This window comes from Podarcis erhardii (assembly GCF_964252035.2).
Source record: "Podarcis erhardii genome assembly, chromosome: 7".
NCBI lineage: Eukaryota > Metazoa > Chordata > Lepidosauria > Squamata > Lacertidae > Podarcis > Podarcis erhardii.
In genome coordinates, this window is record NC_138511.1 from 84895304 (window position 1) to 84911891 (window position 16588).

Below are 16588 nucleotides of genomic sequence, written 5' to 3' on the forward strand. Positions count from 1 at the left end.
TTTAGGAAACGTTCTAAATCTGCCATGAAGATGTTGGCATACTGTGGAGCCATGCTAGTGCCCATTGCTGTAGAGGAACAAATAATCACCAAATTTGAAGTGGTTGGGGAATTTTTTTGATTTTTTAAATTTAATTTTATTTATTTTGTTTTGCTTCGACTACAGCAGACCAACATGGCTACCTACCTGTAACTGCTCTCGGTTGCACTGTGAAGTCGCTGCCTCCAATATTAGACCACTGGCCCGTCTAGACCAGAGCTGTCCAGCCAGACTGGCAGCTGCTCTATCAAGCTCTCAGAGAAAAGAGTTTCCTCCCATCACCTGCCGCTACCTGATCATTTAGCCTGCCAGTGGTGCCACTGGCGATGAGCCCTTCTCCATGCCAACCAGATGCTTTTCTACCTTTAAAAAAGGATCCAGCATTTGGGGGGGGGGTGTCAATGTCCAGGCATTGTAACTCACTCTACAAGGGGCTGCCCTTGAGACTGACCCAGAAACTCTAGCGGGTGCAGAATGCCGCGCCGAGACTCCTTACGGGGTCCTCGCCGCAGGATCACATTCACCCGGTGCTATACCAGCTGCACTGGCTCCCAGTGGAGTACAGGATCAGGTTTAAGGTGCTGGTTTTAACCTTTAAAGCCCTATACGGCCTAGGACCCTTGTACCTACAGGACCGCCTCTCCTGGCATGTCCCATGAAGTACCTTACGGTCTTCAGACAAAAACATCTTGGAAATCCCGGGCCACAGGGAGGTTAGGCTGGCCTCAACCAGAGCCAGGGCTTTTTTGGCCGTGGCCCCGATCTGGTGGAACGCTCTGTCCCAAGAGACTAGGGCCCTGCGGGACTTGACATCTTTCTGCAGGGCCTGCAAGACAGAGCTGTTCCACCAGGCCTTTGGCCAAGACACAGCCTGACACCCTCCTTTGGTAATCCTCACAGGACTCTAGCCCAATGGTTGCCATTAATTTGATTTTGAATTGATTTTAGAATGTATTTTAATTAATTGATTGTGATTTTATGTGAACTGTATTACTTTTATTGTTGCTAGCCGCTCTGAGCCCGGCTTTGGCTGGGGAGGGCAGGATATACTGTAAATAAAAATTATTATTATTATTATTCCTCAATGCACTTGGCAATCAAGCTGCAGCCTTCTTGCCCGGTGCAATGTCCCTTGTTTTGTGGCTCCGCCCTAGATTTTGGGGGAATCTGAGTGCGCCAGCACATCTGCAAGCAGAAGGGGCCTACCCTGCGCAAACATTGAGAAGCGGCAGCAGCTGCATTCGGCTGCTGCCCGAAAGCCCCCCCCCCCCCGCAAAGGCAGCTAGGAGCACACAACCCCAGCCCTCTCTCTTAGCCGCCACCCTCTCCCCAGGAATAAAATAAAATAAAAAGGTAGGCCCCCACCTCCGTGACCTCCGAGCCACCCTGCCTGCCGACCCAACAGCACCTCATCAGCATGCAGGCAGCCAGGGAACCGCACTGCCTGATTTGAATACTAAAGGTCAGCACTTCAGGTTAACGTTCCCCATATCATAATGAATTGGGAGGGGGAGCGGACAGGAGAAAGGGATCAATAAATAATAATGCCGAGGTATCGGCAGGGTCAGGTGCATTTGAAAGGAGCTGCTCCTCATTAAAGATGCACCAGCAAAGGGCAATTTGACTGAAAGAGGCGAAGAAGGAGGAGGAAGAAGGAGGGAGGGTGGCGGGTAAGTGGGGGGGGGGGACACAGAAAGCAGGCCGGAGGAAAGGAAATATATTTGCTGCCACCTCCTGCAGGGTCAAAGACCTCTAAAGAGCTGGGGCTTGTTAGCAACACACCTCTGGCCTGGCTGCTCAATTCTGTACAGCACCTGGCACCGTCTTCCCCAATGGCTACTAGCCACAACAGGGGTGCTCCGCTAATGATGATGATGATGATGATGATGATGATAATAATAATAATAATAATAATAATTTATTACCGTAATTTTTCGCTCTATAGGATGCACTTTTCCCCCTCCAAAAATGAAGGGGAAATGTGTGTGCGTCCTATGGAGCGAATGCAGGCTTTCACTGAAGCCTGGAGATCGAGAGGGGTCGGTGCGCACCAACCCCTCTCGCTCTCCAGGCTTCAGGAAGCTATCCGCAAGCCTTCGGAGCGCGGCGGGAGTTCCTGCCGGGCTCCCAAAGCTTGCGGATAGCAGCCTGCATCCCAAACCCCGAAGAGCGCAGAGCTGGGCTCTCCGGGCTTCGGGCAACTATCCGCAAGCCTTCTGAGTGCGGGGGAGTTCCCGCCGGGCTCCGAAGGCTTGCAGATAGCAGCCTGTTCTGGGGGCTGGTGTCGGGGGAAGCTCGGGCTTCCCCCGCCCCAGCCCTGCTCCTGGGGGTGGGGGGAATATTTTTTTTTCTGTATCCCCCCCAAAAACTAGGTGCGCCCTATGGGCCGGTGCACCCTATAGAGTGAAAAATACGGTATTTATTATTTATATCCCGCCCATCTGGCTGAGTTTCCCCAGCCACTCTGGGCAGCTCCCAATCAAGTGTTAAAAACAATACAGCATTAAACATTAAAAACTTCCCTAAACAGGGCTGCCTTCAGATGTCTTTTAAAGAGAAGATAGCTGCTTATTTCCTTCACATCTGATGGGAGGGCGTTCCACAGGGCGGGTGCCACTACCGAGAAGGCCCTCTGTCTGGTTCCCTGTAACCTCACTTCTTGCAATGAGGGAACCGCCAGAAGGTCCTCGGTGCTTCCATGGTTGAAGGCGGCAATGGTTCTGAAAGACCGTTGCAGGAGGGAAGAGGGATCTTGTGTTTGAATCCTGCTTGAAGGGTTTCCCAGAAGTATCTGGTTGGCCGCTGCAAGAACAGGATGCTGGACTCATTGGCCTGATCCAGGAGGCGCTTCTTATGTTCTTAAGGATGCCTCTCCCCAGCAGGAAGACCACCATAGATTAGATTGCCAAGGGAGGGGAAAACAGGCGATGCATCCGACCATCACATCCTGCTTGCATTGTCTTGCTGAGCTGATGGGTTGAGGGCCAGAGAGCAAAGGACTGGGCCAAGGCTGGCCCAAGACGTTCTGCTGCCAGAGGCAAATGCCCAGATCATACACACACTCCCTCTTCTGTGTGCAGAATCCAACTGGGCTGGGAGATGCCTCTTACTTCAGCTCTGCCAAGCATCCTCTTCTTCACCTGAGGACAGCAGGGTAGCTTAAGAGATGCAGAAAGAACCTTGTGCCACACACAACTCTGTTCCCTCCAACGCCTTCAACCAGGCAACTGCTGCCTGAAGCGGCCGCCTCCCACTACCTAACGGTTGGGCCAGCCCCAAGGAGCTGAAGGTCCACGGTGGCCAGGCTCAGCCTTAAAGCTGTGGTGTTGGTTGTTTTTAAATGTAAAGGCTGAGAAAGGCAGGAATTTGGGGGGACAGAGTGGGTGGGATTCAAGGGGGGCACAGAGATGACGGAGAGGCGTTTCCAGTGCATTTGAAGCACTTGTTTGAAGAGAGGAGAAGAATTCGGGGATGCACGAGACCCAGGCGAACTGACTCCATTCCAGACCCAGTGTGAGAACGAGCTGCCCAGTAGAGTCCTGATGAAATTTAGAGTGGGATGCAAGAGTCACCTTCCTTCTACACACACACACACACACACACACACACACACACACACAGTACCTGTCTTCTTTTCCTCTCACCCCCCCCCCCCGCCAGTCCCCTCTGCCTTTCTCCTACGGCCTCCGGCAAGGTCTTCTCCATCACAATTTAATGCTATATCAAAGGCTGCCTTCTCCTTGCCCGGGGTTTGCTCCAGTCTGGAATCTTTGCCAGAGAACAGGTTGAAAGTGCCCAGTTTGTAAGTGGGGGCCTCGGGGAGCAAAAATCAGCTTGAAAAGCGGAGCAGTAGCCTTGTCTCTCCCCGCCCCCCCCCCGCCCCACAGCTGTTCTCAGGCACACCCCAACCAGATTGCGGGGAGTTTTGGGGGGGAGAAGGAAAGCACAGGAAGGAAGCCACCTGAAGAAAGAAGGAGTGGGTGGGGATGAACCAGACTCAAGATTTCTTATTTACAACAGCTTCCCCATAATTATTCCGTGCACACTGAACAAATCCTGAATTCCAGACAATCAGGAGGTGTGTTTTGGCTTGCAGGGTCTCTCAAGATCTTCCCAGTAGAGTATTCCCAGGACCAAAACAGGAATACATGGGCTTTCGTTCTGCCACCCTTCTCTGCACGGGGGCAGATAAGGCCTGATTCTGACCCAGTTGCCTCCACTTTCCAGAGAAAAGATGCCCACACCGTTTTGCAGCCAGCATGAAGTCCAAACGACGCTGCAAGCTCTTGGCCTCCGTTCAAAACTCTTCTTTGAAGAGTTTGGTTCCTGGCGGGTAAGAGCAAAGGATTCTGGGGGCTGGAATGCTGCCGCCTAAATTCTAGCACCTGAGTTGGATTTGTGGCAAACAAGCTGGGTTCAGATGCCAACTCTGGGAGGCAGGTGTCACTCAAGCCAGTTTTCCCCTAGGGTCTTCTTCACTCAAGGCGCCCTCCCCCTTCTCTGCCTCAGTTTCCCTTCCTGCATAGCTGGAATCCTCGGGAATAAGAGGAATCGGTTGCCGGCATCCTCTTTCTCCTCCTCCGAAAGGGAGATGTGCTGATGGAATGAGGCAGCTGTCACTCACGCTGCACAAATGCTGTTCCTGGGCCCGGCGCCAGCCGACTGACACCTCCTAACAACAGGGCTCTCCGCTGGGGGGGGGGGCTGGTCCCTTGCCTCCCCTTACCCCTTCATCCAGCTCTAATTGCTTAAGGGGAAATGGAAAGTTGAAAGGCAAAAGAGGTCTCGTTCGGCACTGCGCGGAGCGAAATTGGCGCTATTGATTGGTCGGGGCCGGAGCACGTTCCCCTCTGCTGATATTCAAATCCCGTCGTCAGCCCCCTGCTTTCACATTCTTGCCTTGTTGTCAAGGTGAAAATGAAAAATAAGAAAGCTTAAAAAGAAAAGGGAAAGCTTGAGGGGTGTTATGTTGAGCGTTGAGCGACTTTCGTGCGCAGGAAACGGGGCTTGCCTCTCAGGAGAAATGGCCATGGTCGTTTTACGATTCACTTTACGAATCTGCAGCTCTTCTGCTGCTTTTATGGATGATTCCTTCACAAGAGGCTAGAGGGGGGGAGCAAAGACTTGGTTGCAACCTTTCGTCTCTGTCCCAACTCTAGAGAAGGGAAGCAGGGCCGCGCCATCGACTGTGCTCACAAACCAGCTCCTTTCACTGTCGGCTCCCTGGGAGCACAGTTCCCTTCTCAGCTGCTTGCTACAAGAGATTTGAAACTCGAAGAGCCAAGTTCGCTTTCTCCCCTCCTCCCTCCTCATCGCCTTTTCCTTTCGTGCCACGTATTTTCAGACTGCAAGCTGTGGGAGATGCGGGGTCCTTTTTGGCCGAAGGGTCGAACAAAAAACGCTTTAAACAAACGCTTAAATGACACTGGGTGGAATCAGCTTGCCACCCCCCAAAAAACCTGCAATTTGGGACAATGCAAAAATCAAAAATTGCTTTCTGCTGTGAGGTCACTCATCAAGCAGCGTGGCACCTGGGACAACAGTGGGAGTCCCGGCAATGGCAGGCAGATGTTTTTGAGGGTACAAATAGGGGCACGGGTGGCACAGGTGGCGCTGTGGGTTAAACCACAGAGCCTAGGACTTGCCGACCAGAAGGTCAGCGGTTCGAATCCCCGCGACAGGGTGAGCTCCCGTTGCTTGGTCCCTGCTCCTGCCAACTTAGCAGTTCGAAAGCACACCAGTGCAAGTAGATAAATAGGTACCGCTCCAGCAGGAAGGTAAATGGCGTTTCCGTGCACTGCTCTGGTTCGCCAGAAGCGGCTTAGTCATGCTGGCCACATGACCCGGAAGCTGAACACCGGCTCCCTCGGCCAGTAAAGTGAGATGAGCGCCACAACCCCAGAGTCGGCCACAACTGGACCTAATGGTCAGGGGTCCCTTTACCTTTACCTTCCCTCAGGGCAAACCACCTTTAACAGGGTCTTTGCAAGGAAGATGCAGGCTGGGTTTGTGGAATCTGGGTTTTACAATTTGCTCCCGACTTCCTCGTCCCCAAGGTCTCCTGGAAAACATGCATGTGTTGGGATATGGCGGGGGGGGGGGGAACGGGACAACGACGCTCTTCTCTTCTCCCTCTCTCCTAGCTGCAAACCATCAATCGCAGCTCAGAAGGAAGGCCGATCATCAATTATCAGACAAAGCATGTTTAAATTGCATCGTTTGTAGCAGAGATAATTACCACGATTAATTATTCATGCGGCAAGGACTGTGAAGTGTTTATGGGGGGGGGGCTGGAAATCGGCAGGCCAGGAAGGGGAGTGATGTTCTCTGTTGGGAGGTGGGATGCAGAACGCTAAAAAGCACGGGGAGAGCACACCTCACCAGGAGGCAAAGGGTGATGCTGGGGCCAGGCGAAGCCTTCGGCTCAGAAGTTTCTCATGCAGCCAGGCCCAAGGAAACATCCTGTGGAACTTGGAAGCTCGCACTCTGAAGCTTGAGCACACAAAGACAGCCCAATTTAAGGGAGAAAGAGAGGGGGGGGCCCAATGCACCACACTCTCATAGATCATAGAACCATAGTGTTGGAAGGGAACCCTGAATGCCATCTAGTCCAACCCCCCGCAAGGCAAGAATATGCAGCTGTCCCTTACAGGGATCACAGACATACATCTGAAGGCAGCCCTGTTTAGGGAAGTTTTTAATGACTGGTGTTTTATTGCATTTTTAATCTTTGTTGGAAGCCGCCCAGAGTGGCTGGCAGAACCCAGCCAGATGGGCGGGGTAGAAATAAATTATTATTATTATCATCATCATCATCCTTGTGAAACTAAGGGAGTTTCCAAACCGCCCTTTTTGTTGAGCATTCATCCAGATTGGTTTGCAGGGAGATCCGCTACACTGGCTATTTAATGAGCAATCATTCTGATTTTTTTGCAAGAGGAGAGTTAAACTGCTGCCACATCAGAGCAAGCGTTATCCCACACTTTCCCATGCACCTGCCTTTAGGCCTCATTCTGGGTAGCTGAGATCATATCTCACTGCATTTTAGAAATTGTATTCGTATGTATGCATTTCTTTGTCAGATTAAAGTTGCATTCTTACTCATTGTACACATTTCAGCAGCGTTTTGTTGTCCATTTTGGGGGGCTCTTGCCCAATCCTGTTCACTCTCCCAGAATCACTTGTGGAGTCCTAGATCTCTGGCCACCAGATGTTTTTGAGCGCAACTGTGCTGGCTGGGGCGAATGAGAATTGCCGACCAAAACAGCTGGAGGGCACCAGGTTGACAAAGGCTGCTCGAGCACGTCTGGTTTCAACCTTCTAAGCTAAACAAGTCAACTTCCTTTATGCATGGGCAAAAAGGACTGTCCTCATGAGGACTACACACATGCGCGCGCGCTCTCGCTCTCTCCCTATTAAAATGGCAGCAGAGGTTCTCAGAAGTCTGCAAGAGCTCCCAGCTATGCATGCTTCGAAAATACCATAGTAAGCAAATTATGGGTTGGCTGCAACCATTCCTGCCCATTCCAGCTGTCCAACGGTATCTGGTTGCCGCCCGCAAAGTATTTGGGTGCCTGCAGATTCTCCACCTTGCAGACGCTGCAGAGAATAATCTTGCCTGTTCTCAGCGCAACCCCCACCCAGCTGCATAATACTCATGCGCTATACATCTGGCCGCATGAGTGGGGTTTTTCCCCCTCTTTTATTTCCAGTCTGTGCATGTATTATTCACGTTTTAGCACACAGCTCACACAGCTCCTACCTGCGAGAGCCCAAGGTAAATAGACACCGTCTCGGAGATGTAAAGGAATTTTCCCTCCTGGTTCAGTGCAAACACAAACCCATCCAGAGACTGTGGAGAGAGAGAGAACACAGAAACAACATTTATATTATATAGATGTGTTCCCCCCCCCCACTCCAAATAATACAGGCTGGTGCTTTTGCCAAGCAGAGGGGGGAAAGGTGGAAAGAAAGTTATGGGTCACACCAACACAGCTGGTCCAGGTGTAGTGAAGATTCCAAAGTTATTATTATTATTTTAGTTATTGGATTTGTATTCTGCCCTTCATCTGAAGATCACAGCGTGGTTCACAGCATAAAACCTTGCTACAAAACTCCCAGGGCATTACGTCATAGGGACTAGAAACTCTACCCCAAATCAAACCGTGGTAAATCCAGTTCCTAATTTGGTTTAGAGCCCAAACAGATCCAGGGTAGCAACCCAATGCACTAAAAATAGGGTAGCAAGCTTTAAAATGATTGATCAGTGCAGATATTAACTGCAGCTTAAAAGGAGCCCATTGATTAATTCATGGGTGAGACTGGATCTCGCCAGCTTCTAAGCTGGATGGCGAACAAAAATTGCAGAAGGCTTTTTCCTTCCTTCCTTCTTTTTTTAAAAAAATTATATAAACTGTTATCTGCTTCAAATTTAAAGATGGGGAGGGGGCTCTCTCCTCCTCCAGGGATGATTTTGCAACATGCAAACAGTGTTAGAAACTCAGCAATATAAGCCAGCCTCCAAATGGCACCTTAAACCTAGGTTGCGGTCGCCACAAAGGAATGTCTACTTGCAAGGGGTTTGGACTAGATGATTCTCAGGGTCCCTTCTAATGCTACCATTTTACGATTCTATGATCTCTGCTACATAGCTTGACTGCAGCTTGCTCTTACAACAATTCACTTGTCCCTGTATGCAAGGACCAGAGATATACGCCATGGAAATGGAACTGGTATTAACTTTAATACCAGTTCCATTTCCATGGCGTGTGAAGGAAATCAGCCCTGAGTGCTCACTGGAAGGACAGATCCTGAAGCTGAGGCTCCAATACTTTGGCCACCTCATGAGAAGAGAAGACTCCCTGGAAAAGACTCTGATGTTGGGAAAGATGGAGGGCACAAGGAGAAGGGGACGACAGAGGACGAGATGGTTGGACAGTGTTCTTGAAGCTACCAGCATGAGTTTGACCAAACTGCGGGAGGCAGTGGAAGACAGGAGTGCCTGGCGTGCTCTGGTCCAGGGGGTCACGAAGAGTCGGACATGACTAAACGACTAAACAACAACAACGTGGACTAAGGCAGAGGTTTTTAAACGGTGGTGATCAGCCTGGCACCCAGAAATCTCCACGCATCCCCAACTGGACCCGCACCAGTAGCAAAACGGACCTGTCGCCCTGGGAAATTTTGAACACTGCAAATATGCAAACATATTTAAGTTCAGATCAAGTAAGCAAAATGGGGGTGGGGATAAATTAATTTACAACAGGAAACACCTTCAGATTGGCTGGCAGCCCATGTTAAAGACGTACCGTACTTTTCCGTGTATAAGACTAGTTTTTTTTTTACTCCAAAATAGTGTTAAAAAATGGGGGGTTGTCTTCTACACGGAGCGTGGGTAGGGAGGACATGTGACTGCCGCGAGCTGCAGATTGTCATAGGCAATTTGCCTGGCGATTGGTGGCTGTGGCAAAGGCTGGTTTATATTGGCTGGTGCTGCGGCAATTGTGCATGCGATTGTCAGCCACTGCTGGAGATCGGGCAGCCGCTTTTTGGCTTCTGCAATGCGAGCGATTGTCAGTGCCTATCTGTTGGGTTAGTGATTTACTGCATCCCCCCTTCTCTGGGCAATCCTCCCCCCCAAAAAAGATCAACAAGTAGGGGGCGTGTTATACATGGAAAAATAAAGTACAGTGGTGCCTCGCAAGACGAAATTAATCCGTTCCGTGAGGCTCTTCGTATAGCGGTATTTTCGTCTTGCGAAGCAAGCCCATTGACAGCTTAGCGGATTAGCGCCATTAGCGGTTTAGCGGCTTTTAGCGGATCAGCTGATAAGCGGCTTAGGGCTTAGGAAAAGGGGGGGGAGGGAAAAAACCCCGCAGGAACTCGCAAGACATTTTCGTCTTGCGAAGCAAGCCCATAGGGAAATTCGTTTTGCGAAGCGCCTCCAAAACGGAAAACCCTTTCGTCTAGCGGGTTTTCCGTCCTGCGAGGCATTCGTCTTGCGGGGCACCACTGTATGTGCAGAAAACCTGGCAATGGCAGGCTATGAAGGTGAGCTGTTGCCTTGCACAGAGACAAACCATTGGCCCATATATAGCCAGGCTTGGCCTGCTCTGGCCGGCAGCGACTCTCCAGGCGCAGGGCTCTTCCACAACTTTCGCATCCACCACAGATTGCTTTTCATGAGGATTGAATCTGCAACCTCCTGCAGGCAAGATATGTGCTCCACCATTGCGTTAGGGACTCCTCTAGCACCAGGTTAGTAGGGACGTCATGGGCTGTTTCTGAGTGGATTTCCCTCTCCCACTCCTGACTCCCAGGCTTCACCCCCCAAAGATGAAGTCAGACACCAATCTGCATGTGATGAAGTGGACTCTCATTCTTGGGAGCTTGTTAAACTACAATAAATGCGCCCGTTGTTAAGGTGCCACAAGGATCTTTGTCGCGTCTGCCAAAACAGGCAGCATGGCAACACCCCAGGAACGCTATTTGCTACAGAAGAAGTACCCCACAAAATAGCTGCTTGCAAGGGCTGGGCAACATCAAGACTAGATCCAAGTCAATACCAAAGGACCAAAAGTCACCCAAAGCGGTGCTGGAATTAAGACTTCCTAAGAATATTAGGAGGTGAGAGCTGGACCACAAAGAAGGCTGATCGCTGAAGAATTGATGCTTTTGAATTATGGTGCTGGAGGAGACTCTTGAGAGTCCCATGGACTGCAAGAAGATCAAACCTCTCCATTCTGAAGGAAATCAGCCCTGAGTGCTCCCTGGAAGGACAGATCCTGAAGCTGAGGCTCCAATACTTTGGCCACCTCATGAGAAGAGAAGACTCCCTGGAAAAGACCCTGATGTTGGGAAAGATGGAGGGCACAAGGAGAAGGGGATGACAGAGGACGAGATGGTTGGACAGTGTTCTCGAGGCTACCAGCATGAGTTTGACCAAACTGCGGGAGGCAGGGGAAGACAGGAGTGTCTGGCGTGCTCTGGTCCAGGGGGTCACGAAGAGTCGGACACGACTAAAAGACTAAACAACAAGAATATTAAGGTTCGTTTTCAGCAAAAAGGCTTTCCTAAACCTCGTCGTAGCGAAGGCAGGCTCGGAAGAGAAAGAAAAGCAGTTGTCAGTATAGCATGAGACCCTTATTCTCAGGGTTGTGGGTTCAAGCCTCACGCTGGGCAAAAAGATTCTTGCATTGCCCAAGGAGGTTAGAATAGAAGACTCTTGTGGTTCCTTCTAACTCTATGTCAACCAACCCATCTCAAACCTTTACTGGCATATAGACGAGGTTCCAAAAGGTTCAGTACAATAAAAATGCAGCAGTATCTGCATCTAACAGTTTAAATACTGTTGTGCGTCCATAGAAGCAAGAAGAATTACCGACGAAAGAAGAATGGAGGATGAAATTGATGGACTATGCAGAATTAGATAAATTAACAGAAAGGATTCGAAACCTGCAGGACCAGAGATTCTTGGAAGACTGGAGTAAATTTACGGGCTATTTGGAAAGCAACTGTGATGAACAGATTACGGTAGTGGGTTTGCAAGAAGTTTTGTAAGGTGAATTATTTGAAATATTGCAAGAAAGACAATGAGGAGAATTATCAGTTAAGGATAATTAAAGGTAATAGGAAATTAAGAAATGCATAACAAGTGATAAAGAACGGAAAATCATCAGAGGTGTTGACGGAAGTCCAGAAATATTGTATAAAATGAGAAGTTATGTTGTATGAATGTTGGAATTAATATGTTAAAAAATTAATAAAAATGTATTTTTAAAAATACTGTTGTGTGACGTTTGCGAATCCTTTTCTTCCCCCAATAGATTTTTATTAAGATTTTAAAGGTTACAAAAAGAAAAAAATAAAGAACATATTTAAACAGAAAATAAAAAAATAAAAATACAGAACAATACAAAAACAAAGGGGAAAAAAACAGAAAAAAGATGCAGATAATTAAAGGGAAAAAAACAAATCAATCCTTTACATAACTTTCTTTCCTTTGCTTATTTCCTTGACCTCCTCACACCTCCCTTTTTTGTATTCTAATTCAATTAGATATTTCAGCAAATCCTTTCCATCTTTATTTCTATCCTGATGATTTATCTTAATATACTATAATTTTACATTCTGTTCTTTCACCATTTAACAATCCATTTTTACTTAATCCTTTATATCATTTCTGCTAAAACCACATTACTTCATTCCAACATCCTTCTAACATTCCTTAATTTTACAATGTTTCTGTAGATAAACTTTAAATTTCTTCCAATCTCCTTCCGCCAACTCTTCTCCTTGGTCTCGGATTCTGCCAGTCATTTCCGCCAGTTCCATATAGCCCATGACGTTTGCGAATCCTCACTGCGTGTTGCAGAAACCTGGCTGCTATCTCCACCTTATCCCCATGCTGAGTAAACGTTAGGAAGACTACCTTGCAATCGTCTGATGGCCACTACCTGCTAATTAACCAGCTGATTAATGAACACAAATTGAATTGTCTGATACAAAGGGCAGGGCAAAAGAATGATGGTTCTATACAGTCTCAGAAGCCAGAGGGGGTTGCCAAATAAGATATTCAGTGTTCTGGGGGGTGGGGCTTAAGACCCTGAACAGCTCCTGCCCATCTATAGCTACCCACCACTCAGGCTACGTCCAGCACCCACTGCCAGAGGCAAAATGCCCTGGATACCAGCTGCTGGGAATCACAAGCCGGGAGAGTCCTGGTGCAGCGAGTTCCAGCTCAAAGGATTCCCATGTGGGTATTTGGTTGGCCACTGTGAGAACAGGATACTGGATTGAATAGGGTCCCTGGCCTGGTTCGGAAGAGCTCCCTCTTACGCTCTGGCGCTAGCAGGAGCAAGACAAAATAACGCATAACAGTTGCTAAAAACCAAAATTGGACCTTTTCTGCAGTGGCTCCCTGTTTGTGGAATACTCTCCCCAGAGGAGTTCGCCTGGCGCCTTCATTATATGCCTTTAGGCGCCAGGTGAAAATGTTCCTCTTCAGCCAGGTCTTTGGCTAACATCCTATATCCTGTTAAATGTGTTTGTTGGGGGGGCACTAGGGGCGCATTGGAAGATGGCCGACAATAACATCTCTCCGACCCACACGAGGTAATTAAGAGGCTGTGATGGGAGTATGCAGCCTCCCGGCCCCCCCAAGCAAGTGGGGGGGACTGACCTTGCCTGCTGTGCCCTATACCACCCCCGAACTCGAGGGGGTGGGGGCACTAGGCAGAAAGCCCTTGTGTGGACTTCGGCTCTCCTGGACGCTGTCTCTGATTCGCGACTCTAGCTGCAGCAACTTCAAAAGAAACAATTAGGAGGAAGCAAATGCACATATTTCAAGGAAGAATGGGGAGTAAAGACTGCTAATTGAAGAGATCTCTGAGAAAGAAGATGGGTCGGATAAACAGGAATATATCATGAGAAGACACACCAAGGCTCGGTATGTCGGCAACGGGACTGGATGGGGGGGAATTTTCCTTTCTTTTCTCTATGTGATTAACCAAGAATCCCCCCCCCCACAAGTCAGAAATGCCGCTTAAATGACCTAAGCTGATGATTTAAGACTGTGTGGAGATAATTTCTAACCAAAAGCATGTTTTAAGGAGATCGTGGAAAGTATAAGAGCTTTGGGATGACGCAGTAAAAAACAGCGTCGCCATTTTGGCAAGTTCTGTCGAAAGACTTACGTCTGGGAGGAGGAATGGCTCTGTTTTCATATTGCGGGCGAGCCTCCTCAGAGGACTAAAGAAGGCGGCAGATTTGCGAAGATTAATGATGGAAAGAGTGCTTTTATTTATGGAAGTGATGATATATGGAAACCATCTCGATATGGTGATTGGACGAAGGGAAAAATTCACACAGGATTACAACTGGTGTTTACTTGCTTAAGGAGATTATCAGAAGAGATCACAAAGAAAAAAGAAAAATATATGAATAAGATGAGATGTGGGAACAGCAAGATAGGACTGGATAGAATTATGAACATTATTTGGACAGATTTGTGGATATTAACGCAGCAGCAAGAAGATGATTGGAATCCCCTTCGGAACTTGAAATATGGGTACCCCCAACAAAAAAAATTAAAATTCGGCTTTGTAATTCGGAATTTATGTGATGTGATTTGATTTGATTTGATTGGTCGGTTAATAAAAATTATTTTTTTAAAAAAAAATGTTTGTTGGGAGAGTTCTTTTATTTGTTTGTTCTTGTTTTTATTATGCATTTTGTGTGTCTTTTTAATCTCACATTTTCATGCTGTGAACAGCCTTGAGATCTACAGAGCCAAGAGCAGAGCACCTATTTAATAAATGAAAATAAATAATGAGAAAGCCTTGCAAATATGCTTTGTTCCCACAAGGTCACAGAACCTAGCCTCTCTCTGGTCAGGGTTTGGGTTACCTTGACACAGAGCTTTTGTGGGCGTGTTTTTCTTTTAAAGCTCAGAGTACACCTTCCATACCAACAGGCACCTCTGGCTTCAGAAACAGATTTGAAAGTGCATGTAAACGTTGATGTTATTTCTCCCTAACTAGATTTGTCTACTTTGCTTTTAAAGCCACCCAGAGTTGGTGGCAATCTTTAACTCTTGGGGGAGCGAATTAACCCTGCGCCGTGCAAAGAAATACCGTAATTTTCGCTCTATAAGATGCACCAGACCACAAGACGCACCTAGTGTTTGGAGGAGGAAAACAAGAAAAAAAAAATTCTGAATCCCAGAAGCCAGAACAGCAAGAGGGATCGCTGCGCAGCGAAAGCAGCAATCCCTCTTGCTGTTCTGGCTTCTGGGATAGCTGCGCAGCCTGCATTCGCTCCATAAGACGCACACACATTTCCCCTTACTTTTTAGGAGGGAAAAAGTGAGTATTCTAGAGCAAAAAATACAGTAACTTATTTTGCCTGCCCTGAAGCTTATAGCATTCGGCTTCGTTGGCCGACTCCGGATTGCAGTGTTTTACCATGACGAAGAGGACAACTTCTTTCCGCTTTCTCCAAATTGAGCATAAATTTTATGCACCTCCATGTGGATTTAAGATCTGCACAGCGCCTAAAGAGGCACCTAGAAGCAGCTGTTTAAAAGTGCAGGAACATCTGGAAATTCCCTGGGCAAAGAGGAGAGCAGGCAGCAAACCCTCTCTGCAAAATAAGGAGCAAGAAAGCCCTGAATATTTGTGATGAGCAAAGACCAGACAGAGAGAGCGCGCAACCTCTTCAGGGTTCATCCAGGGAGGAGAGCCGAATAAGGCCGAGAGGGGGAGGGGAGAAGAGCCACAGCCAAAAGTTTTTTCTCCCCTTTGCTTTTTCACCCCCCCACTCCAAACTGTTCCAGAAAACAGGAAGCTGCTCCCCAAGGAGACACAGGACGGAAGCCTCAGACGTCCCCTTTGAATCTCGCCATGGCAAACGTTAGCAAACGCCAAAAAATGCCCAGTTTTCGGGTCCCTGGCCAAATCCCTTTAAAGCTGGATGATTATGTCCTCTCCTAAGGCAACGTTTGAAGCAGTTTACGAAACCGGTCCCAGGGCAGTTGGGCAGAAAGGACTCTGCGAGCTCCAAGGGGAGGACTTTGGGGGCGCAACGCTGAGTTCGCCCTCCTTTCGTTTTGCAAAGTCCGGGCGATAAATCCCCGTAAGGAGGGATGAATGTTAACCTGCCCCTTCTGCGGCTGCAACAATGCCCAGGGCTGGAAAGTGGCCAAAGCCATCGCCACTCCCAGGGCCAAAGGACATGTTATATGCCAACTTGTGTACTGGTCCCAGGGGGATGTAGGGTAGGGTGGCGAAGCGGATTTGAAGCATGGAAGTGGCTGATGTAACCCTTTCCTCACCTTCTTTGCTCTAAACTCAAAATCAGCTGCTTCTTCCCCCCCCCCCAGGTTCAAAAGACATTATTTACCCTCAAGATATCGATTCCATAAAACATATTTTATTGCATTGTGCAAAATATGAGCAAGCCAGGGCTGAACTGATACTACCCTTGCTGGTACCTTTCCAAAGAAAATCAGGGGCTCACTATGTCAGGCTCCTATTGAAAGACCGGACAAATGCTAGAACATTAGCAGTGGCAAAGTTTTTACCGGTGGTTGCAAGAACAAATAATCCCTATATTCTGAACAAAATGCTTGTTTAACCTGGAGGTAGGCTGCATGAATTGTGTATTGCTTTGTAATGATTTGTTGGGTCTCTGGACCATAATAAAGATTGATGATTTAGCCTCACAAGCATGCATTTAAAAAGCTGGAAAGGGAGAGTCATCGCCATTTGCACAGGAAGAAGTTAAGCACCCCACTTTGCTTCTCCACTCTAGATTGCCTGTTCCCGAAGAAACTTCTCATTCAAAATAAACAGGGGGGGATGAGTCTGTTAGGGCACAACACATTTGCCTTTGAAATGTAGTTTCGCTCTGAAAGGAAGTTTAAACAAGCAGAAGTTTGGTAAAATTTATAGTCCGTATGATTGCCAGGATAAGCTAGAGGATGAACCAGCAGCGTCTAATAAAATCTTTGGAGCCCGGAGAAAGGGGGTATTCCAACTCGGGTGGGTTA

At 48.2% G+C, this 16588-nt stretch overlaps 1 protein-coding gene across 4 annotated transcripts in view; it reads right to left on the bottom strand.

The window, feature by feature from the left end:
- NPAS1 (neuronal PAS domain protein 1) overlaps nt 1–16588 on the bottom strand; it is a 101916-nt gene that overhangs the window by 24584 nt on the left and 60744 nt on the right. For all 4 annotated transcript variants that reach the window (XM_081868833.1, XM_081868834.1, XM_081868835.1 and 1 more), the window contains one exon: nt 7802–7891. In XM_081868833.1, the coding sequence (XP_081724959.1) occupies nt 7802–7891 (90 nt within the window). The remainder of the gene's footprint in view (nt 1–7801; nt 7892–16588) is intronic.